The 25,752-nt window shown below is 50.1% G+C and overlaps 1 protein-coding gene across 2 annotated transcripts in view; it reads right to left on the bottom strand.

Annotated features, from left to right (window-relative positions):
- Positions 1-22,979, bottom strand: part of PGS1 (phosphatidylglycerophosphate synthase 1) — a gene marked incomplete at its 5' end in the record, with an annotated part of 33,530 nt that extends 10,551 nt beyond the window's left edge. For both annotated transcript variants that reach the window (XM_080924156.1, XM_080924157.1), the window contains 7 exons: positions 5,126-5,647; positions 7,448-7,626; positions 8,157-8,346; positions 8,921-9,020; positions 10,276-10,353; positions 12,876-13,065; positions 22,846-22,979. In XM_080924156.1, the coding sequence (XP_080780282.1) occupies positions 5,126-5,647; positions 7,448-7,626; positions 8,157-8,346; positions 8,921-9,020; positions 10,276-10,353; positions 12,876-13,065; positions 22,846-22,979 (1,393 nt within the window). The remainder of the gene's footprint in view (positions 1-5,125; positions 5,648-7,447; positions 7,627-8,156; positions 8,347-8,920; positions 9,021-10,275; positions 10,354-12,875; positions 13,066-22,845) is intronic.
- Positions 22,980-25,752: the final 2,773 nt, after the last annotated feature.

Raw genomic sequence — 25,752 nt, 5'->3', positions numbered from 1 at the left:
GCTGGCCTAGCATGCAGAAGACACCCTGGGCTCGATCTCAGCATATAGTTCAGTACTCAGGAGGTGGAGGCACAAGGATCAGAGGATCAAAGTCATCCTGACTTCGGGGTACACATGCCAGAGAGCAGAAACCTCAGAGAACTGGGTGGAGGTGGTCCTCTCTTCACTTTCTTGTGCCTCTGGGGATGGCGCTCAAGCTGTCTGGCTTGCACAGCAAGCATCTCACCAAAGCTAAAGATCAAGTTTAGGACCAGCTGAGGTACAAAGACCCTGTCTCAAAAGAAGCCGATGAGCAGCTGGGCATTGTTGGCTCATAGCTGAAACCCCAGCATTCAGGAAGCAGCACACATGGTTGAGACCATTTTGAGCTACAGATTCAAGTTCCAGTCTAGCTGGGGTTAGTTCAAGATCAGATTCCCTCAACTACATCAAGAGCTCAAGGCCAACCTAGGCTGCACAAGACGATGTACTCACTAGAGCTCTGTCTCTGTCTGCATCTCTGTCCCTGCCTTGTGTGCATGCACGCATGTGTGTGCGTGCCCACACACACAAAGACTGGCACACCTTTGGGTAAACCCAAAGTGAGAGAGAGAGATGAAGCACTGCCCAGGTTATAGGTCACAGTCACTGGTGCTGAGTCCTAGGGAAGGCCTGTGAGGCCAGCATACTAGGAGTCTCCCCATTTAGGTTCCAAGTCAGGTGCTTGAAGCATGATTGGAATACTGGGGACTCATCTCCCTTCCTTGGTTGGGCCCCAGCTGTGCCTAGCAGCTCCCTCTACATGCACATACACAGGAGGCTCCGAGGACAGAGGAGGAAGCACATTTCCAGCACAGGGGCTGTAAACCAATCATCAAGCCCAATTCCTCATCCAAAAGCCTGACCTTTGTGCCCAACATCTCTGCAATTCCAGGAACTAGTGGCTTAGGGAAGGAAAAAGCACTTGGAGGAGTGGCTTGGGGGTAGGGTGGTTTACAGCCAAGGGAAACTCAGTAGCCCTGAGTACCAGGGAGAGTGGGGAGGACACTGCAGCAGCTACTGCCATGCCTGGAACATAAGGCAGTGGTCTGAGCTCAGACCAAGGACCCCTGCTGTTTCCTGACTGGTCTCATCCAAAAACAAAAACAAACAAAAGAAAAAAAAAAAGCCACCTTACCAGGAGTGGTGGCTCATACCTATAATCCTCAAAAGGTTGGGGAAGAATCCTTAGGAATTCAAGGCTGGTCTGGGCTATAGAATGAGACCAAGTGTCAAAACAACAAATGGTCCTTTTCTAGGCACCTTATGCCTCACACAACAGTGCCTCCAGCACTTTCAAACAGGCCCTGGCCACCCTTTGCGCTTCCACTGTCCTGAGCCAAGCAGGTGGAGGCCTGGGGACGGACAGCACTGCCCTATCTGCCCTGGACAAACATGATACATCCTGCTCCCTCTGGTCTTTGCACAGAGAGGCCCTCCCTGACCTAGACCCCTTACAAGTCTGGATCCCTTCTGCTTAGGACGTTTGCCTACCATGACCTGCATAGTCCCTCTGATAGCTATGTGCTTCAGGTAAGACAGAAGTTCCAAGAGAACAGGAGACACAAACCCCAGAGCCTTCCATGATCTATGCAAGGCACACAGGTGCCATGTTAATTAATATCTGAATAAAATCACAGTGGTGTAGCTTCCCAACCAGGTAGTAAATGCTTAAAAACAAAGCAGGCATCTGGGCTGGAGAGATGGCTCAGTGGTCAAGAGCACTGGCTGTTCTTTCAGAGGACCCAGGTTTGGGTCCCAGTTCCAGGGAATACAGTGTGCTCTTCTGACCTCTGGGAGCACCAGGCACACATACACACATGCAGGCCAGTCTTCTCTGTGAGGACTTCTCCAGGCAGATGAACTTCTATGGCCTCCCACAGCCCCACAGTATTGAACCCTCTGAAACCAGGAGAGAGAAGATGTCACAGCTCTGCTCTCTCACGGATGAGCACCAATCCATGTCAGAGGAACTGAGAAACTCCTGAGGCCTTGGGGCTAGAGTCTGCCACCTGAGGTGGTCATATACACCACCACAGCCCCATACTACCCCACCTGTTGGTTCCAGGTGACAGCCACCCACATGGAACCCAGGTGAACAGGGTAGGGCTGCCAGGCTACCTCAATCAGCTCGCCTTTGGGCAAGATGCCACCCTGCCTGTCGGGAAGACGATAAAAATATTGGCATCCTGTCAGTCATTAACAGACTCCATCTGTACAGCCAGGAGTCTCTTAATCCAAAGACTCTGACCACACAAAGGGCTTTGTTAATCTGGAACTCTTCATCCAAAGGAAATCAAGTCAATATGGGTAGTCCTTTGTGATTCCCCCAAAAATGGAGAGAGGGGGGCACAAAGCCTGTGGTCCTGGCAGATGGACAAAACAGCTTACTGTACAGTGAGCATGGGTGTGGTCCCTGCCTAACAGCTTCTGGCTCTCAGGACAGAACAGGGACAAGACTGACAAGTCTTGCTCAGGGCAAGAAGTCAAAGTGAAGGCCTGATAAAGGCCGCAGTCTTCACCAGTGGGTAGGCTGAGACACACTAACTTCACACTTGTGCCTCACACCCAGGCACTGCTAAAGCTGCCCCTCAGGCACCAAGTTAAGCATGCTGGAGCTCAACAGACCCGGGTGGACTAATACTGTGCCCTAACACCCATGGTCCACACTCCACCGGGACCAGATGGGACCCCTGTGAACCCTTGGTGCCTGCTCAGACAGAAGCTGACAGTCTGAGATACAGTCAGTCAGACTGTCCCAGCCCCTAGATCCCTGACCTACTATACGTACAGGCCAGGCCAGAGACTAGCAACCTACCAGTCAGCAGCATAGCTGTAGTGACCTGGCTGTGCCCCACTGCCTGCTCCAGAGGACTCTCCAGTCAAGGACAGGGTTACCCTTCACAGCCAGAGGCACAAAAACAAAGCTACAGACGACTTAGGGTGGCCCACCTAGGAGTTCTCCAGGGTTTGGCTTCCTGGTAATGGAAAGCAAGATACATTCAGTAGAAACCATACTCCAGCTGGGAAGGTAGGAGGCTCTGCAGAGCTGAGGACAGAACCTATGCATCTGAATGTAGGCAAATGCTCTAGCACTAAGCTCTACTCTTCCACTTGTGAGCATGGATTCCTCGATCCTGGTTGCAGCAGCAACTCCAGCACTGGGACAGGAAGAGGAACCTTCCATACTCTACTGAGACTTGCCTAACAAAGACCACATTAAGCATGCTGAGACTCAACACAGACCCCTCTGGATGAATACCTTGCCCTAACACCCATGGTCCATGCTCCACCACGATCGGGGGAACCTGGTGAACCCAGTCATCCACTCTGCTCACAGAGCCTCCTCCCAGGGATCTCTCCCTGGCTGTGGGCTGCTGATTACTTGTGGCTGTGACCCAAGGTAGACAGCAGCCACTAACTAAACAGGAAAGGGAAAGGGTGCTGGCCTTTCTCCTTGGCAGAGTAACCTCTGACCTCTGGTTCCGGGCTCTAGGCAAGGACTCAATACTCATTAGAAACTGCTTCAAAGCAGCTGTAATCCCAATCCCGACGAGAATCTGAAGGCCAAGGTCATGAGGAGAATCTGAAGGCCAAGGTCATGAGGAGAATCTGAAGGCCAAGGTCATGCTCCGCTATACACCAATTAGCTCAGGTCTCAGCAACATCTACCCCCACTCAGCTCTACCATCTCTTCCTCTTTCCACTTCTTACATACAAATTCTAAGATCCAGATACGAGACTCTCCACGCCTCCCCATTAACCCAACACTCACAGATGGCAGGGTCCCACCCACACTAGGGCAACTGAGGGAGGGAGGAAGGAAAGGAGGGAGGAAGGGAAGTAGGGACAAGAGCACACAGTCCGGGAAAGGGCAGGGCAGACACACTGGAAAAGCAGGTTGGGTGTATGGGTGTAACCAGGGAATCACCACACACACACACACACACACACACACACACACACACACACACACACACACACACACACGAAAATTTATCAGTGCAGCTTCAGAGGCACACCCAAAACAGAGGCCAGACCTGAGACCAGAGCCTCTCCTGCAGCCATGCTGGGGCTAGCGCCTGAGGCCACAGCACACACCTGGAGGAGCTGCAGTCTGGCCTGCCTATAGCAGTGTAAGGCCTGTGAATTACAACACCTCCCCAAAGCTCTGGCTTCACTCAGCTGCTCAGCTCTTCCCTCCATGCCCCACCTTGGGGCTCTGTTGTCATTCCCAGAAGGGACTGGGCCAACCTGAAAAGACTTTCCACACACACCCTCTGGCCAGCTCTACCTGCCCTGCACACAAGCTTCACTCAACCCACATGTTAAGATGAGACCAACAATGGGACAGTCATTTCCCACACAAACAACACTGTCTGCCTGGGCAAGAATGAGGACTTCCAGCACAAGTAGGGCCTACTGGACAAGCAGGTCACTTCACCATTCCCATGGGAAAGTGTAAGTCTAAGGTGAGACGCCAACATCTTTCAAGTGTTCTGTCCTGTTTGGGGGCTGATGAAGCTCAGAGAACAAGAACCTGACACACGTGCAACACATCCCAGCACCACAGATTCAATTTTCTTCCTGTTTGCCAGTCACTGAACATGCAGCTTCCATCTTCTCTGGGGAGAAAAGGCAGAGACTGGCAAACAGGAAGAAAATCCATTAACATGAGGTAAGGACGAGAGCACTGGACCACTCTCCACAAATCAGCAGACTGCAGTAAGTCCTCTGCACAACGGGCAGGTGTGAGCCCGGAGGCAGAAGCCAGCCTTACACAGTTCCTTGCCGTCCTTTTAGCAGATACCACATGAACGGGTCTCTCAACAGCTACCAAAGAACTGAGGATTTAATTTACTCGATGGAAAAATTAAGTCTTTGAGTTTGGTCCCCAGAACCAGAGGGAACAAGAAATCCACCAAATAGTTTCCATTTTTAAAGTTTTGTTCACATAAAGGGTAAGTGTTCTGCACAATTTAAACCCCTGCAAGAATAACACAGGGCAGGGCTCTCTCCCACAGGGAATACAAACACCCAGACCTCTGTGAACCGGGCATGCAGAGCCTCCCCATGGGACAGGGCCCTCTTGCCAGCCACCACATACCTTTGGCATGAAAGGTCCAGCCCCTGCGCCAGTATTCCTGGAGCTGGACCCGATCCTGTTGCCCCAGGCTACACACTTCACTGTAGAACTGTCGCTCAATGTGCACATAGGCGGCTGGGATGGCGCCGGCCACACCCTTAGCCCCAAAGAAACCATTCACCTCTGGTGAGGCTAGGAGGATCTGATACTCGGCTCGAGTGCCTAGCACCAGGTCCATGTAGGCCTGTGTTAGGTTGAAGTAGCCAGTGGTGAGGAAGACCTTCGCTCCCCGCTCAGCTTCCGTCAGCAGGGTCTCCGTGACTATCTCATCGATCTGGATCTCAAAGGGCTTCATCTGGATCAGTGGGTAAATCCAGGTGTCTGGTGCTGGCCTCCGATCCCCGGCAGCTGCTGCTTCCTCCTGGCTCAGCAGAGAATCACTGTGAAAGGTCTGAGCATGCAGCATCTGCTGTCGGGTCCTGGCTGAGTGGATAACGTCCATGACCCGTTTGTTAGCTGCTCTGCAGTACGCAGCCCGGTCACCTGCAGAAGACATAGGAGGAGTAAAAACCCACGGAGAAGCAGGAGTGGTGGTGAACACCTGTAGTCCCAGACTCAGGTAGTGGGGGCAGAAGGAACAGAAGGTCATCCTCAGCTGGAGAGGCCAGAGTCAGCCTGGGCTACATTAGACCATCTAAAAACTCACCAAGACTCCGCTGGCTTAAGACACGCCATCGTGTGATTGGTAAGTGCAAATGCAACAAGTTCTCACTGGCAGAACACAGACTGCGTTCAGGGAGCAAGAGAGGCAGCAGCCAACAAGGGCCTGCCACAGTTCCCATGCAGGGACGTTGCAGGATGTAACAGGTAAGTCCAGATAAAAAGTCAGAATCAGGGAGAGGACTAGGGGGGTGGCAAACCGCAGGGCCATGGTGGCTGTCTGGCTGCAAGCTGTGTCCTTCAGTAAGAAAGCTTATGTAAATAAGACAGTGTCAGGGACAGATGTGGTGACACAGGGTTATAATATACGAGAGGACAAGACCAACCAGAACTACATTAGACCCTGTCTCAAAGAAAATTTAAAAAGAAAAAAAAAAAAAAGACAAATTGAGAAAAGACGCATGTTCACACAAAGAACAAAGAGAAAGCATGCAGCACAGCATGCACGTGGCAGGGAAGCGTGGCTACCATGTGCAGAAAGCCTGAGGGCAGCTCTGCAGGAACACTCGGGCAAGTCACATGCTGCAGACAGACACTGGGGGAAAGACACAACTGCAGGTCTCTCACTAGACAAAAGATGCTGAAAACAGTCCTGAAGTCTGGGCACCAGAGCAAAGCAGCCAAAGCAGCACTGCAGCGTAAAAGTGACAGTCCAGAAGCAGCCAACAGGAAGAGAAGTACAACAAAGCAGGGTCTACACTCATCACCCACACTCACACACAGTTTGCACTGAGGTCAGGGATGGACACTTGGCTTCTTCTAAGGGCTGACTATAACTGGTCAAATGTCCCTGTCCCTGCCCTAAGCATGAAATGTCTCACTCAGTTGTCCCTAAAGACAGCCATTCCCTACTAGTGACACAGTACACCAGGGCTAAAGCATTTCTTCAAGGCTCAAATAGTGTATATTTTAATCTTGGAGACCAAAAGACAAATCTAAGGATACCCACAGGGAAAGAAATGTTCTACAAAACGTGTGACTCAATCACTTCAATGCACAGTGGCAACAACTAAAAATTACTGGGGCAGACCACGGCCTAGCTGGGCAGTCACAGCTCCCTGGCACTGGGCAGAGTTGGCATCAGGAAGACCACGGGATACGAGGAGCTTTCTTCCTAAGGGCCAGTTTTACCCCTTCCCCAAGTCGTCCCTAAGCTGTGGGGACTGTTGCACACTCAGCAACAATCTCGTGAGGCCAGAAGCCACAGCCACAGGAATCACAGGAATGCAAGTGCCCAGAAACGCTGCACAAGGGCTTGCCTGCAGCAGAGCTGAGCTCTCCCGTTTCGCTGTCCAAGCAGGAGGCCACTGACCTCAATGGGGCTGCTACGACAGGAGATTTTGGGAAGAGGCCAAGATGGGAAGGTGGTCACAAGGCAGGCTGCTTCCTGTAAGAACAGGGCAGCCTCCCAGCCCACCCATCCAATGTGCAAGAGAGTCAAGCCCAAACTCCCACCTTCCCAGGCTGGCTGTGTTTTACAGCATGTAAGAGCCAGTAAGTCACATCTACCTGGCCTCAGAGACAAACAACGAACGCCTCATGTGTCCCTACTCCTGGGACTGGGACAGGGACCAAAGGGGCATTTGTTCCACAGAAGACAGCAGAGACTTCATGAGGTCCTACCTTTGTAAGGGTGCACCATCCCATCCACCACCTCCACTGTGTCATCGCCCTGCAACTGCAGGGACACGTCCCCCACGGCGTCCACCAGCTCCGTGAAGAAGTCTGCAATCTCAGCACAGTCTTGCAAGAACACGTATCGGTCCTGGCGGTTGGTGAAGTACGAGTCACTCAGGTTTGCACTAGAAAGAAGAAGATGAGGATGAGGATGCAGCCAAGATGGTGCGTGACCTGAGCCAAGCCTCAGGGTTAAGTGGATGAGGGATGACAATTCCATGGTGGGATGAAACCAGAGCAACCACTAAGCACGTGCAGGACACCAGCCAGAATCACACTGTATAACAAGAACAGAGATGGTGCTCTAAAAGGGGGCCAACCCAGGCAGAGAACAGGTAGTGGTCCTCACAGCTGTCCCAGTGAAGTCACAGCCCACGGGCTTCCAACCAGCTCAGTTTGATTCCTAGGGCTCTGCCTGGCAGTTATGTGTCCCTCGGAGCACAGTCACTGAGAAAGTGAAATGGAGCAGAGGCTCGGGAGGATGGTCAGTGTCAGTACTAAATGGCGGCTGGTCTTCCAATCAGCCTTCCAGGAGGGGCTGCTGAAGAGACAAACGCCATCGACAACCAGCCCAGCAGCTTCTCTAAGGACTTGGGGGCCAACCTGCCATTCTCCTTGAACTACGCTCCCAGCTAGAGAACACCAGAGTGCTTACCCACTCAAGATGACGTTGTTGTCAAAGAGGTACACCTTGATGTGCTGGAGGCCGATGGTCTCATTGAAGCGCTCGGGGATAAGGAGTCGGAGGAGTCCTCGGAGATTTGGCGTGTGGAAGAGGGAAACACGCACATGCTCTGGAAACCTCTGCAGGAGTGGGAGCAGCATAGTGCGAGAGTTCTTCCTACCTGAGTGTGACGGGCAGAGGAAACACCTGTAACTCACTCCTACCAGGAAAGACAGGTGTCCTGACTGCCAGACAGGCCCATTCCCCGGGAGCCTCACTTTATCTGGGGCATGGTCTAACCAGCCACATCAACGGTGCTGCTTCTGAGGAGCTAATCACACTTAAGGACTGCTAGCTACTCAATCACACTAGCTCCCCCTCCTCCTGGTAACTCCTGGGTGCCACTCCCACTCTGTGCCCTGACCTCTCACCCAAGATCCAGAGGAAGACATCAGATTGAGCACTGACAACACTGACTCAGAACTGGTCCAGAGCCTGCAGCAGTCATTCAGACGCACCAGGGACCCCTAAAGCCTTAAAGTAAAGCAAGCCCAAAGGAAGCGGGGCCAGGAGACAGACCCTGAGTAGCCAAAGACTCAGGAAAGCTTTTTCTGCTTATACTGTTCCAAGTTGGACTGCAAACAAGTGGCTGCTGCAGAAGGAACGAGGCCTGGGACAAGCAGACAGCCCTGGGCAGCTCTGTCCTAGGACGTCCTCAAACCCATGAGTAGAGAAAGGACATGTGAAGAGCCTACCTCTTGAGCCCCTGGTGAAGTCCAAGAGAATGGAGACCTTGAGGTCGGAAGGAAACTTGGCTTGTACTGACTTTTCTAGAGAACTTTCCAGACAATCCACCTACAAGGAAAAGAATCAAAAGAACACTTGTGAGACCGAAGAGTTGTGTGTGCACCTAAGAAATGGATGAGCTCACTACCCTATCTGGAACACCAGAACCACTCTACATGTTAATTAACCACCAAGCTCTTTCTCCAGCCTGGACACCAGCAGGGCAGAGGTGCGCTGTGCTTCACAATCTGGGTCTCAGGTCTCTTAAAACACCAACCCTCATATCTCCACATTCTCCTCCAGATACACCTGCTGGAGGTACTAGGTGAGTACCTGCTGAAGGGTGCAGCCTGCCACTGCAGCCCTCTCCCATGAGATTGATAAGCCTCCTGAGCTGGCAGCAGACAAGATGTCTGGGAAAGAGGGTGACATGGAGCCGGAGCGTTCTGTGGCTCCTTCCCCCTGCTCCACACCAACGCTTTCATCCTTCCCTAACTCCTACACACCAGTCTCTACAGTAACTCCAGAAAGAATCACCACAGGCATATCTTCCATCCCTCCATGAAAAAAGTGCCCACAGACAGGACAGATGAGCTACAGTCACAAGCCCCAACTCCACCCACACTGCCTGCCATGGGCCACTCTACAGCCAAGCATCCCTGAATACAGTAACTTTGGCTCCTCCCAGCCCTGTCTTCCTCACCAAAAGAGACAGCTATGGCATGCCAATCAGCTCAGGCAGAACAAGGCTGGCCAAGCCCTGGCACCCAGTGCCAGCCTCAGCAAACCCAGCAGCAGCCAGTCAGCCCTAATTGCATTTGGACTCCTCTGCCTAGAGCACAGTCTGAAAATGCTTTTCTGAAAAGGCCATGAACTAAATAGTTTAGGTTTTGTGAGCCAAAGATGGTCTCTGTCAGGATGACTCAGTTGTGTGGCTGTCACAGGAGAGGATGAATGTGGCCATGCCCACCACAACTGTACAGGCACAAGAGGGTGATTTTAGCCACGCCCACTATAGCTGTACTGACAGGTAAAACATCATGCACCTTACGTGACTCACACTCTTTAGTTTTCTTCCAATCTCTTAGAAAGGTAGGCACCATTCTTCCGAGACTACAACAAAGGAGGCTGTGGACCTGCTACGGCCCCTGGGTTATGGCCAAGTAAAACAGATTAGAGAGTCCCGAAGGGTTGGGGAGGTGCTGGCTAGCACCTAACTGGGCCTCCTACACTGTCTTCAAACTGACACACCTACATCTAGTCAGCTGTGATATGGTGAAGCTGGCTCCAGCTGCTGCTGGGACCATCTGCCCCTAAGCCTTACCAGTTCCTGTTCCAAAGGTCCTGTCCCCAAGTAGAGGGATGCCATCACAACTCGCCTCTTGGCTACTTTTATTTGCCCCTGGAAAGAGGAGAAACAATTCTAAGTTACATTCATTGTTTTCGTAGTCCACTTGGAGGCAAATCACACTCTAAGCGGAATGGCTCTACATCCTCACAGCAGCCCAGCAGCACACACAGCAACTTCTCAAAGGCAGATCTACAACCCTAATGCAAAATATTTATTCTGCAAAACAAGGTACAGTCTAATTGAACCACAAATGCAATGTAAGCACTACTGGGTGAAGGAGATCTCGTGTGTGTGTGTGTGTGTGTGTGTGTGTGTGTGTGTGTGTTTTATGTATTCATATATGAATATGCATGTTTGTAAAAGTGCTGGTCCCATAAACGTGTGTAGACATGCACACGGGAAGGAATAAAGATCTACTTTGGGTTGTTCCACCATATGTGTTGCTTATTTTTGAAATAGGGTGTCACTAGCCTGGAACTAATCAAACAGGCTGACTGGCCAGCACTGGGGTGAAGAGTGTACACAACCTGACCCAGCCTTTTCCCGTAGAGTTGGGATGGGACTCAAGAGGGCCATGCTTGTGGGGCAAGCACTCTCTCCAACCCCAGGATGAGAGATCTCTGGACACCGAGGAGACCTCACCTTACAAGATACTGCTATGAGAGCACACACAACCTCACCTACGAGTCCCACACACATGCGTGTGTGCACACCCAGGTCCAGTGGATCGTGACGACTCCTCTCAGAGGTAATGACCTCTGAGACACAGGGTTGGCAGGAAGGGAAGTGTGTATGTGCACCTGCACCTGACCAGCTGTATGTAATCAAGCATGGGTGCACATGCATGCATATACACATACCCACACACACAAATACAACCGAGACATCCCAAGTTGTCTCAAGAGCCAGTGTTGCTAGGCTCTGCTCCCACCCAGGAGAATAATGGACCCCATCTCCAAAGCCCTAGGCAGCCTACACAGAGATGGCAGGCAGCAAGCACGCAGAGAGCAGTCATGCACATGTATCACACCAGCTCTGGGGAGACAAGATCAGTTCACATTGACTAATCGGCCAGACCTGGCAACATAAGAGTCAGTATCCAAAAAACCAAAATTAATCCCAAAGGACACAAAAGACCATAAGAAGGAGGGATCCAAGCAGCACAGCTCATGCCCAGAACTTAAGAAGGGTTATCAGCCCGATAGATTCCACACAGGAAGTTGGGCATCTTGAGTAGACAAATGCATGAGTATAGCCCTGGGAAATGCCTAGGCACAGGAGAAGAGGCACCACCACAGCCCACTGCCTCCTTTCTTTCATTTTCTATTAAAATATAGGCTGTAGTCAAGAAAAAGCAACAGGCAGAGCCATCAGTTGAACCCTAGACACCAAGGTGTACAGGGCTGATCAGTGCAGGACCCCAGTCAACCACTGCAGAAGGGAATGCACAGGACCAGCAAGTAGTCACTGGGGTAAGCGTCTATCACAGGAAGATACACAGGGCCTCGGGTGGAGAGCCTGCAGGCCTCCAGTCTGCCCTCTTATCTTCTCAGCCCAGGGCTGGGCCCCTACTGTTTCCCAGACTCTACAGCTTCACCAATGTGGGCAGTTGCAGAGCAAGGCCTGGCCTGGCCTCCTGACCAGAAGAGCACCATGTGACAACAGACTATACCAGTCACCCACTACCTGGAATAACCTGTTTCTCCAAGTCACAGAGAAAACAGAAGCAGAGAGCACACTGCAGGATCGTCCTCACAAACAATGAGGAAGAGGACAGAGAAGCAGGGTGTGAGCAGAGCAAAGGCCCCATGAGCAGTGGCCCACACACAGCACCAACCGAGCTTAGCCTGTCTGTGGGTACACACATAAACAATGAACCAGGCAAAAATGAAGCTAAGTGTGGATCAACACAGGCAGAGGATGACAGGAGAGAAACAGCAGGCTTTTCCAAAATTTCTACTGAGATGAACCTCTCCACCTATGTCTGCTACTGTTTCCCAGTACCCTGCTGGCCACTCTCCTCGGCAGATCTCCTCTATTCCAGAACCATTGCTAATATGAACTCAGAGTTCACAGAGCTGAGATTAACTAGTGCTGAACAACCTCATTCTGATTCAGGTACTGTGAACTGACTACTATGGAAAGCAAGCCCTAGATGCAAAGGCACATCACTCAAGAGAAGAGAGGCACACACCACAGACAGATGCCAAGACCCAGGCAACAGAGTACAAGTGTCCTTACATGAAGGCACCAAGTGGCCACACTCATACCTCGGATCTCCCCATGAAGCTGCCACCTGGAGCAGGGTCCTCATGGCATGGCCCCATCATCTTTACAGAAAAGAACTAGGTCTCAGTGTCTAGGCCTGTCCTCGTTCTCCCTGCTCTGAGACACAGGCTACTCAGGGAGGATTCTGCTTGGAGCTGAACTCAACAACAGCTGAAGGTGAAGTCTGACAGCAAAAGCCACAGGCTAAGCAGAGTTGCACTAGAAGTGTCTACAACAGGGTGTTGGGACCCACGGAACCCTGAACCCCCCATCCAATTCTGTCCTTGGTTTCCCAAGCAACTTGCCTTCATGAGCTCAAAGAACTCTGCAGGGGAAGACAGCACCCTGACATGAGAACTGGAGACTCCAAATTCTGGGACCAGGTTTCTGATCCACTGAAACCTGTGCACACCTTCGGGACATAGGCAGCAAGGTGGGGAGGTGACCTGAGGAACGGTTGGGGACAGCAAGGGAGCCAGTAACAGCCATGGTGACCTGGTGAGAAAAACATGCAAATAAGTCACATTTCTCAAATAACTCCGGTGCCTGACCACTTCAGTTGGGAGAGTGTTGGCCATTTCAGATTTTTTCCCAAATACTTTAAGCCCTCCTTCCTCCTAGCACCTTGAAGTGGTCAGTGCTGCACAACCAAAGCGGCAATGCCTATATACAAACTCAGCAAAGCTACCCATAACTGCCAACCAAGAGCTGCCACAAGAAAGCTCACAAAGTTCCTGCCTGGTTTAATCTGTCCCTTAGACAAAATCCACCTCAGAGAAATACTGCTTACTGATGGGACACCTCCATAATTTACTAACTGGTCAGGAGGGGCCCAGAGACCCCCAAGCAACAGACTATTATTGTTCTATTCTTAGTTGTCCCCCCCACAACTACATAAGAAGACTACCGCTGAAGACCAACACCTTTGACTGTAGGACATATAGAAATCTATCTGGAACTCACCTGGATATTTCCTCCCTCCCAGATGGCTTTAACAGTGCTGAAAGGTGCTATGCCACCAATGGTCTTACCCAGCAGTGACCTCTGTAGGCTACACTATAATGGCCTGTCACGCAAAATGTGTCCACAGTGCAACTGTGGCATGAAGGTTTTGGGGTAACTTTCTGTTCAGATGAGAGGCCTATTCTACAGGAAGGAAGGAATTCATGGTACTGTAAATCTGATCAAAGGTCCATGGTTTGGGAAGTCATGGGCCCTAAGGGAACCTATTACCAGGTTTTATTGTCCTTTTGGGTTTTTTGTATTTTTTTAAAAGATTTATTTACTATGTATGAGTACACTGTAGCTACACCCAGAAGAGGGCATCAGATCTCATTACAGATGGTTGTGAGCCACCATATGGTTGCTGGGAATTGAACTCAGGACCTCTGGAAAAGCAGTCAGTGCTCTTAACCTCTGAGCCATCTCTCCAGCCCTTTGTTTTTGTTTTTTGCTCCATAGACATGTTGCTGTTAAACTGTCTTCTAAATATCTACAGTTACATCCATGGTTTGCTCTCAGCCTTGGCCAGAGAAACCTTTCTGTAGTGGCCAGCTAAGAGTGACTGCTGAGTGCTCAGCCCTAAACTGAACATCTGTATCAACCCCAGCAAGGCTCAGAGTACATCCAGGAAGAGTGCAGAAAGGGTTTAAGAGCTGGTGAGTGGGGAAGAGCGCTGTGAAATGCTGTCTTCTGGGCATGACAGGTTGCTGCACCCGGAACTCACAGCAGCTATGGTTACCAGCACAAGATCAAGCCAACAAGCTGCAACATTCCAGCATGCAGCACTAGGGACTCAGTGGGTTGAGTTAAAAGGGGGGAAGGAGGAGGAGGGGTGGAAAGTAGCTCAGCAGAGTAGCTCAAGAGAACAGGGGCTTGGTTCCCAGCACATTGGGTAGCTCACAACACCCTCAACTTCACTTCCACGGGGGAACCTGCACACACAGGCTCCAGGGAAATAAGAATAAAAAGGAAAGGCTATGAAGATCCTTCTGGGGAATAGACATAATCAAACACATTGTATAAAGGGAAGAAACCACCAAAGAAAGAAAAGATACTTGTTTAAAATCCTTGCACCTTTACTGGTTAACAAGGTTAACCTACAAGAAACGCATGACTCAGACAGGGCTTCTGGCTGAGAACCTAAAAAGTCAAGGTCTTGTGTTGGCTTCTCTTTGCAACTCAGATTTGGGGAGAAAGCACACTGGGGAAGAGACCTTTCCTACAAGGTGCTAGCCCTGACAAGAAGGGAACCTTAGCTATCAGACACACATCCTTCCAGAGTGGCCAACACCAGCCTGACTGCACAAAGCAGCACCCCAGGGAACCCTCAGTAAGCCCTGCTGAGCCGTGTTCTTGTTGCCCTGAACACCCCAAACCCCACACAAACGCAAAATCCCAGGCTACAAATAGCAGCAGGAAGACCTCAGTGTGTGACTGTGGAGGGTTCTGGGCAGCATGTCTTCAGCACCCTGGGGCTCACTGAGGATTCCAGGAAGATGACCTCACTGTGCTCCATGCTCCAGCACTGCAGCCAGATGGCCCCCAGCTGCACTTCCCAGAAAGCCCACCGGCCAGTCATGGCCAACTCACTGCCAAGAAAACTTTAGTCAACAGCGGAAGACGCTGGCTCTCTAGGTCCTGGGAAGGCGGCAACAGACCTTGGCCACCTATGCTGAGGTATGAGCAGTTTCCTCCTCAGCAGATGCTGGCTTGCAAATTAAAGTCCTTAGTGTGAACAAATTGCTGCCTTAATGTCCCCACACTGACCAGGCTTAGAGGAAAGAAGGAAAACTAGAGACAACAGGAAGAGCTCACAGCTGACCTGTGAGGCCCCAGTGGGTACAGTCCAAGATTCCTAAGACAGTATGTGTGCAGCTGTGTCCCTCCCCTCAGAACATGTGGGGGAGGACTAGGGGTCAGCCTGCTTCACTGCCATATTCCTATTCCCCACACAGCCACCATGTGGGCAAAGTGATATCAACCAGCTCACAGAGAGGAAGATGAGGAAACACCATTCACACCAGGCAATCCAGAAACAGGCCAGAGTTCCTGGAAGCCTAACCCAAGCCATCATGACTACCTACACACACTATGGAAACACTCAAGAGCTGGCATCCTCTGCCTCCCCTACACGTAAAGGCCTCACAGGCCTGGGATTACAGAGATCAAAGGAAATGATAAAAGTGATTAGATAAACATCAATACACACACACACACACACACACACACACACACACACACACACACACTGAAGGCTTTCAGCAACTAAGCCTGAAGAATCTTAAAAACCAGAAAAATTCAAACTATTCAGAAGAGAAAGGGCTCTGGACAAGGTGAAACCTGAGCAACAAAAACTTCTAGAAACCAGTCCAGTGTGCACCCATACTAACATCCCACAAGGTATCAGGGCAGGCCTGAACAGCCACCATGACAGGCAGTAGCTGCAGGGGTAACAACTTTGAGCAGGTCTCTCCCCTACCAGGGAACTCTCTCCCTAGGAATGTTCCACCAGTGCCTCAGTCCAAAAGTTGTTCAGGCTTCTCTGTACTGGCGTCCTGTTTAATCTGCATACTGACAGGTTTATTTTTATGAGCTAAAAGGAGCTGTGAGCTAATTTACTGATTCACTGTGGAGAAAGCCCAGCCTTCATGTGGCCCTCACACATTCAAAGGTGTGCACCAGCAAAGACAGTGAGTGTAAAGAATCCCACAATAACAACACATACATGAGACCCATTGGGATTCAAGTCCTAGTGCAAGGCACCAGCCTGATCTACAGCAGCCTGGTCTACAGCAGCCTGGTCTGCTAGAAAGCCAGAATCTGGAAACTAGCTACTAGCTTCTCATTAATGCAACTCCTGCAGACTGAGACTGACTGTCCCAGGAAAAAGCTTGTCCCCACACCAGCATAGCCCCACTGGACAGAAATCCAGGTTCCAGGGACCACTCACCTGCACAAGTAATTCCCCTGAGCCATAAGCTTTACTAAGAAACCATATGACCTGGGTAAAGGCCCTTGCTGCCAAGCTGGACAACCTGAGTTCAATACCCTCAAGCTCACAGGACAGAAGGAAAAAACTGACTATAGCAAGTTGGTGACATTCACACACAGAAAGATACACACACACACAACGTGAGAAAAGGATTTTATTTTAAAGAAAAATACCAAGTGTCCTGTGGAAAATAGCCTGAGAAGTTGGAGGCAGGGCCTGTCATGCTCACACTTAGGGAACCGAGCCACTGGTCATGCACAGTTTCCACATCAACAGCTAGTTCCCCTAAGTCATCTCTTTCTAGAAACCATCTGGCACCCAGTTCTGATTACAGGAGAGGAAGCAGTGTGCACAGGCAGGTTCTGAGGGCCTAGGAATGTCCAGAAGTACACAGGACAGGGCCTGCAGGCCAGTGTCCTCCCATCTGACACCCAAGGCCTAGAAGCATACATTCCGGGCCCCCAGTATATGGGGCCAACAACACAAAGCCATCCTCAGTCTGCAGCCTGAGGACCAGGACAGTATCCTCTCACAATTAGCTGTTTAGGCCACACCCACAGAATACCTGACTCTGGGTGAAGGTTCCTGTAGATGTTGCAGACAGATTCCCTGAACTCAGGAATGACTGGAAACTCTACCGGCAGAGTCCTGTGGAGGGAGCACCTTGCATGTGACAGCTGGGGAGTGGGTTAGGCAGAGAATACACTTCATCCCACTATCCAAGGTTCTACAGGTTCAACCACCTTAGCACACAGCATGTAAATTCTTCTCTGGGCCCTGGATGGATGTGGAAGTCAGTCTCGTGTTCAGACAAGACATTCTCCCCCTCAAGATTCTTCTCCAGTATCAACTGGGCTCAGAATAGCCAAACCACAGAAAACCACACCCTTGGGTGGAGCAGCAGGATTATCATCTCACCAAACATTTTGGGGCTCCATGCACCTGTGGAAAGACACTGGCCATGGAGAGACCCAGCCTAGTTCCCCTATTCTCAGCAGAGACAAACCCATAAGCATGTTGTTTCTGCACTGCACCTCTGGAGCCACAGTCCCAGTGCTGCCACTACCAGTGGGACAGCAGGGCTAAAATTCCTTTGGGGGTTTGGGAGGGACAAGCACCAAAATTCACTCTGGATGAGTAAATGAACTTCGTAGCTTCCTGATAGTGCTCGGGGGATGGGTCAGTACAGCAGCATATGTTCTCCCCACAAAAAGGCCGCACCAGAAGCAGGGAAAATGGTGTCCCCACAGCCACGAGAAAAGCACCTTTTCTGCAGTCTTCCCCTATACCCTACTGCCCTCCGAAGTCATGTGCTGTAAGCAGTGTGCATACAGCAGGTGTTATAGAGAGACTATTTACTTGGGTGAGGGTCTTAAGACTCTCCCAGATGCTCTATGAGGGTGTGAAGAGATAAGCCCAGCTTTCAAGTCCACACAGCTGAATGACCAAGGTGACAGTTGTTTGGCTCTGGGGATACAGCCTGTAGGTCAGCCTGCTCAGCTTTGGACAGGGTACTGTGAAGCTACATGACTGCCTGCCCCTGGCCTACCCGGGAACCCGCAATGGCCAGGAATGCAGAGTCTACATGGACCTCAGGGTTTATTTCCTCTGGGAAACGACTGACAGGATCTCAGTCAAATCTGCCCCAATGTTCACTCAAACCCTCCCCCACGCACAGAGTCTTTAAAAGAAACTGTGGCATTTGGTCACCCCATTTTCAGAAACTACCCTCACGCACATTTACATGCAAAGGTAACTGATGAGAAGAGCGACAGTCATAGCTTCCTGAGACGCCTGCACTTCCTGCAGCCCTGACAGCAGAGGCCCTTCCTGACTTCTGCAGTCTAAGCCCAGGAAGGGAAGTGATGCTCTCGGTTACTCAAGACTGTGGCCGCTGGACTCTCCACCACTCCAGAGGCCCAGCTGCCAACATCCAGCTATACACTGACCACATACTAAAAGGAAGTTGATGACATTGGGGGACTGAAGAACTGACGCTACCAAGGCACACCAGAAACAAAGAGCATGACTTGACCATGCCTGCCCCCAAGCTCCCGCCAGGCTGCCTCCTTTACACATTTGTCAGTATTTATGAGAGATTAGATATCGGAGGAGAGACTGAAGCCCAGGCTGCTCTCCATCTGTCCATCTGGACCCCAGCCACTCTTACTAGGCTACAACTACAACCAGTCAGTTGAGAGATTCTGAGAAAAGTATTCCTTGATTCCAGATTATCTCTCCCACCTGCCCTCACTCTTTCTACACGTCCCACTAAGGCTCATCTACTCCAATAAGGAGCCCATTTTGTGCATCACTGGCCCCAAAACCTGCCATCCAAGCAAGGCACAGGCCTCTGGGCACTGGGTACCTCCACCTGGATGCACCTGGGTGCCACAAATAACTTCATCATCCTTCCCAAAACCTGTGCCTTTTACTCCCAGTTTAGTCACGTGCTACAAGCTAAGCACTTGGTCACCTACCCTACCTCAGCATTACACACACACACATACACACACACACACACACACACACACACACACAAAACAATGCAGAGCTGACTCTGACTCTTCCACTCCCACTGCCCCTGACTTCACAGGAGCACCTCCACCACCAAAACTCAGGCCTGTACCATTCACAAAAGAAATCATCTAAGGACCTAAAATTTGCTTCCTGAGGTCTCTGGTCCAGGACACTGACTTTCTCCTAGCTCCTCTCCTACTTAGCAACACTACATCGGCTGCTAGAAATGGTTCAAGTACTGCCTCCCACTCCTGCTCACAACAACCCCCCCTTAAATGCCCGCCCCCCCTTCCTCATTTTGCTTCATTACAAACAGCTCTGGGCTCTGCCACTGGGTTAGCCTCTCCTGGGTGTCGCTATGACCTTCCACCCTACTTTCCGGGAACTGTCTGCTCACAGGCCGAAACACTTTAAAGGCAGGGCTGTGCCTTTATCTCACCTAGAAGAGCAGGGACCCATCCACACGAGGAATAAATGAACTGTCTAGTTCTCTCAATGACAGTGAGTCAGACATTTGCTTCAGAGAAAGCAACAGTATTTCAAGATCACTAATAAGAAATGATTCTCTCATTTAAGTCTCTATGGGCACCTCTAACCCTGAGAGGAAACCACTGCAGTGAAGAACCGTTTCTCCTGCTGGCCACAAGGATTCACCAAGCCCCTGATGGCTGAGTCAGACTGGCAAGCCAGGATCTAAAATAAGTTAAGCTCATGACTACACAGAGCTATTATCAATGAGTCAGTGATCAGAGAATTACAAGAAACCACACCATTCGGGGAATGAGGAATTGGGAGGCGCAGTGGAACAATGGAGAAGAATCGAAAGCCAGTGACAGTCAGTGGCCACAACTGACATGAATAATGCCAAACACCACTAAGGACCCAGAGAACCAAAAAAAAAAAAAAAGCTTCCAGCCAAACAGGGCAGAGGTTGGGACAAAGACCCTCAGGGTCACCATTGGTGGAAACCCCAATCCCTGCCCTACCCTGAGAACTGTAAAACAAGAGCTTCTAAAGAAGCAAAGAACTTAAGGCCTGGTTCTGACTGTCAGACGTCTGTCACTCAATCCCCCACCCCACTCAACTGTAGACTTAATCCTTTGGTTTAGAAATACAGAGCCATGAGCACTGCAAAGATCTGTGGCCGGCTGAGCTGAGTGTGGTAGTGCATGCTGGTGACCTCAGAGCTCAGGTGTCCGCAAGAAGATCAGGAGTTCAAGGTCAATCTAGGAGACTTCTCTCACTGCCACACCACACCTGCAAACCCCCATCCAGAAGCTGAGGCCACCCTTAACAACATAGCAAGCCTGAGTCGGGCTGGGCTACATTCAACCCTGCCTCAAAGAAATTAAAGAGACATCTTGGTCTACATAAAAGTTCTAGGACAGCCAGGGCTTCAGACTCAGATTCTTTCTCAAAAGAACATTAATGGGCTAGAGAGGGCTCAGTGGTTATAAGCTCCTGCAGAGGACTTAGGTTTGATTCCTAGAAGTGCTTTTAACTTTAGCTCCAGGGACTCCAATGTCCTCGTCTGACCCTCAAGGGCACCCGCACTCATAAGCACTTACACACAGAGACACACATAATTACAACTAAAAATAAAATCTTGGAGTTGGAGAGATGGCTCAGTGGTTAAGAGCACTGACTGTTCTTCCAGAGGTCCTGAGTTCAAATCCTAGCAACCACATGGTGGCTGACAACCATCTGTAATGGGATCTGATGCCCTCTTCTGGTGTGTCTGAAGACCGCTACAGTGTACTTACATAAATAAAAATAAATAAATCTTTAAAAATCATAATACTAAAATCTTGGGCTGGGTGTGGTGGCCCCATCTTTAATCCCAGCACTCCAGTAGATCTCTATGAGTTTGAGACCAGCCTGGTCTACCTAAAGAGTCAGTCAGCCAGCTATAAAGTGAGAGCCTGTCTCAAACAAACTAACAAAATCTTTTTTTTTTTTAAAAGGGAACAATGAAATACTTTAGCAGGTGAAGTTGCCTACCACCAAGTCTGCTTAGGATGCACACACAACAAAGCTTTTCATTAAAAAAAAAAAAAAAGAAGAAGAAGATAAAACAGGAGGAGGAGAAAAGAAAGTTTTCAGGCTGGAAGTGCTCAGGAGACTAAGGAAGGAGGCCCCAGAGCTCCATGCTAACCTGGGCTACAAAGCACAGGGACTGGGGCTGGAGGTGGGGAAGCTCAGTTGGTAAAATTATCTGCCTAACATACACAAGGCCCTGGAAATGACCCCTAGCAGCCCATGAAATTGAGCACAGTGACACATGCCTGTAAATGCCAGCACTCAGGTTGTAGACAAAAGGAGTGTGAATGCAAAATCATCAGCTACAAATGATGTTCAAAAGTAACCTGAGGTGAGGCCCTGTCAGGCCTAGGGGGGCTTGCATATTCTGAATTTGATACCCAGGGGTGGGAATATTTTGTATAGGCTGCGGAGCCCCCTCCAGAGATCAACACCAAAGATGAACAGTGAGTAATGAGGTTTACAGACAGAGAAAAATCAACAAAGCTTCCTAAACTGCTCCTCTTTCAGGCTGAACTTTTGAAACCTTACATTTTTTCAGCGGTCTGACACCATGATGTAATAAGTATCACCTGACTCGACCGCCCAATAGAATGGCTGGGAAAATGAGACATTCACATCAGCAGGCAACTCAAGACTTCCTTTCTACCTAGATTCTGTCACTTGGAAGGTCCTCTAAGTCTAATTTGTGCTTTGGGTGGCAAATCCCCTCTGTTATTCTGTGAACCAATGTCCCACAACTAGAACCAAGACCGGTGACTGCACCTCAGGCTATCCAGAGGCAACAAAATCTTAGATGGGGAACGTGAGTGGGCCATGACAGCTCACACCTGTGATTCCAGCACTGGAGCTGAGGCAGGAGAATCAGGAGTGCTAGGCCTGAGTCAGTTTAAGGCCAGTCAGAGACACATGAGACTACGTCTCTAAAAGAACTGGGGGGTTGGGGAGGTAGGTTTGTCCAGGGAGCTTGCTGCCAAGCCTGAGGACCTGAGTTCAATCACTTCAACTCACCTGATAAAAAGAAAACCGACTTCCAAAAGTCCTGCTCTTACCACCTCCTGAGAAGTGTGGCACACACGCTACTAATTATTTTAAAAAGATTAAGAGCTCAGTGGTAAAGCACTTGCCTGGTGTGCATGAGGTTCTGGGTTTGAGCCCCAGCACCGGAAAAAGAAAACAATGTCTCTAAACATATGCACTCGAGAGAAACAGAAACACACACACACACACACACACACACCTTTCCCCTAAATATTAACAATAGCATCCGGCCTCTTGGTTAAGCCTGTTCTTGGCAAATGTTTACTTTAAAGGACCACTGCCCGAACAAACTTCAAAGCCTCCTTCACCACTTACACAACCCCCTCCAGTACTTTTCCAGAAACAAGCCTTTTGAAAGCGCGTAGAAAGAGTTTCGAGTGTTTCCTCTTCACGGACCTGAGTGCTGACTGAGTCAGGATTGAGAAATGTCTCCAGCAGGATGTGAGGAAGCCAGCCCGCACCCGGTCCCCGCAGGGCTGATTCACAACCGCCAACTCACCGCGCTAACACCGACAGCCACACACACACACCCCAGGCCCAGAGCACAGCGGCCTTGGCCGCGGGGTCCGGCCGCAGCCCCGAGCTTGCCCCGGGTGGCTCCTGCATGGTGCACGACCACGGCTGAGCCTCCGGCACGCGAGGAGACGGCGAGGCCCCACGGCCCGTCCGAGCTCTCTCACCTCCGGCGACGGCGCTCCCGGCTCCTGCCCAGACGGTCGGAGAGGCGGCCCAGGAGTGCGGCCAGCCCGGGCCGGCCAGGCAGCAGGCCCAGCAGCCGCCTCCAGAACACCGGGCCCGCTGCCGGCGCCGCCATGGAGACCCGCCGCTTCCGCTTCCGGCGCGCGCAAACTTTATTGACAGCGCGAGCGCGAACAGGGAGTCAGCGCGCAGGCGCCGCAGCGACGACGGAGGCTGCACAGACTTAATACCGCCTGGTCTTGCCTCAATGTCCCTTCTGACGGCGTGGACTACGGTCCTAAGCTCACCTGATGGTCCAGGAGGGGGAGATGATGGTGACAGCTCAGTGTCCCGAATCCTGTCAGACTAAGAGCTGACACCTGCCAAGACTTTTAGCTGCCACCCTGCGCTCACATGAGGGTTCAGGAGGGAGGATGTTAGCATCTTACACCTGTCACACTGACAGCTGCCGCCATACACACAGCACTCACCTGTATTGCTCCAGGAGAGAGAAAGCTAGTGACAACTCAGGGTTCCAACACCTGTCAGATTACCATCCCCTGCTTTGTGCCCACACTCGCCTGCACCACTACAAGATGGTGTCAGCTCAGCACCCTGAGGCCTAATCCACCTCTGCCCCGTCAGACTTACACACCATTGATTCTCTCCCTGGCTCACAAAGGCTGGGGCTTAGAAACTAGAAACACTGTAAAAGCCATAATTCTATTTACCCCAGAGATGATGTGGAGTTAAAACTGTAACACTTAAACTAACATTCTGAATTTCACCTCCACCAAACTATTCCAGGAAAGTTAATGACACATTCCCAAAAGAATATTTATCTCAGCCTTTCTCCCATTATTGAAAAGTGTGGGAACAGCCGGTGGTGGTTGGTGGTGGTGCGCACTCTGAAGACAGGCAGACACATTTCTGTAAGTTCAAGACTAGCCTGATCTACAGAGCAAGTTCCAAGACAGCCAAGGCTACACTGTGAAACCCTCTCTCAAAAAACCAAAACCAAACAAACAAGCAAAACAAACAAAATAACAAAAATCTCAAAGAAAGAGTTGGCTAGATAGGTACACTGTGGTGTATCAGTACAATGAATGGCCATATCTCCATGAAAAATGGGCATCCTAGAAGAATATTTAGTAACATCACTTATAAAATTTACCAGGGGCAGGCAAAATGGCTCAGGAGATCAAGGTGCTTGCTGCCAAGACTGAACCTGAGGTTGAGCCTCAGAACACATGGTAGAAAAGAGGCCTGACTTAATTTGTTCCCTGACCTCCACATGCCCTCCACAGCATCTGTGCTGCTCCCACAAAATAAATCAACATGCAGAAATATAAATAAGAACAAAGTTAAAAAGTTAAGTCCAGCAAGATGGCTCAAAGGATAAAGTGCTTGTGGAGTAAATTGTCCTCTGCCCTCCATACTTGTGCCCTCCAGAGCATGTATACATGAAAGCAGCAGTAATAACTAATGTACTCATTTTAAAGCAAAAATATTATCAAAAAGTGGTAAAAAAGACGATGTCATGAAGGCATGGTAGCTGTAATCCAGGCCCTCAACAGCCCTCAGGAGGCAAAAGCATTAGAATCTAAGAAAAAAAGAAAGAAAAAGAGAAATGAGGCAGGTCCTACAACTTGGGAGGCAGGGGCAAGAAGATAAGGAGTTAAGCATCATTTGTTGCAACAAAGTGAGTTCAAGATGAGTGTGCTACATGAGTCTCTGCCTAAAAACATATAATTGAAAAAGAAAGGAAGGAAGGAAGGAGGGAAGGAAGGAAGGAAGGAAGAGAGGGAGAAAGAAAGATGTGTGTACTGGCTGGTTTTGTGTCAACTTGACACAAGCTGGAGTTATCACAGAGAAAGGAGCCTCAGTTGAGGAAATGCCTCCATGAGATCCAGCTGTAAGGTATTTTCTCAACTAGTGATCAAGGTGGGAGGGCACAGCCCATTGTGGGTGGTGCAATCCCTGGGCTGGTAGACCTGGGTTATAAGAAAGCAGGCTGAGCAAGCCAGGGGGAGCAAACTAGTAAGTAACATCCCTCCATGGCCTCTGCATCAGCTCCTGCTTCTTGACCTGCTTGAGTTCCAGTCCTGACTTCCTTTGGTGATGAACAGTGATATGGAAGTGTAAGCTGAATAAACCCTTTCCTCCCCAACTTGCTTCTTGCTCATGATGTTTGTGCAGGAATAGAAACCCTGACTAAGACAATGTGTCATAAGGCAGTGGTGGCACATACCTAGAACAGCTAGAGCTATATAATAAGACTTTGTCTCAAGAGATAAACAAGCAAACAAACAAATGCCAACTAAACAAAACCTACCACATTTTGTGAAAGGCCAGGAGAACACATTAGTACCCCCAAGGGTGTTCTCCTGAATCAGCTGGTAGTGTTTAGAACTTCCAGATCACTTACAGGCAGTGAGTATTTCAAATCACCTTTCATTTTTAAGCACACATAGTTTTACAAATACTAGGCAGAATCTGACTTAGCTCTTCCACGTTAGAAATGGTGACTCATCAGAATTCCTAACTTTCAATAACCAGGATGAGATATATGGTGCCTTGAGCCTACTGCGGACTCTAACCACCCCGCTGTACCGTCACCCTCAAGCTCAGTGGGGATCACCTTTGATCATCCTTACCATCCTGGAAAGAGAATTAGTTCCATTGCCCATGTGGTTCTTTGTTGTGTGAGGCAGTACCTGAAAGACAGGGCTGGCTCCCTGGGCTGGCTCTCCTCTAACATAAATTGCAGATACACACAGTGACATTGACTGTTGAGTGAAATTAATAAACATATCTATTCCTAGTAAGCTCAAGAGATGACCCGGTCGCTTCAAAACCATACACCTAGAACTTTATGACTAGTCCAAAACAGAGCCACAAGCAGAGGG

Source organism: Micromys minutus (assembly GCF_963924665.1).
Source record: "Micromys minutus genome assembly, chromosome: 10".
Taxonomy (NCBI): Eukaryota; Metazoa; Chordata; class Mammalia; order Rodentia; family Muridae; genus Micromys; species Micromys minutus.
The sequence above is the reverse complement of the archived record's forward strand: the minus strand, read 5'-3'. Positions and strand labels throughout refer to the sequence as shown.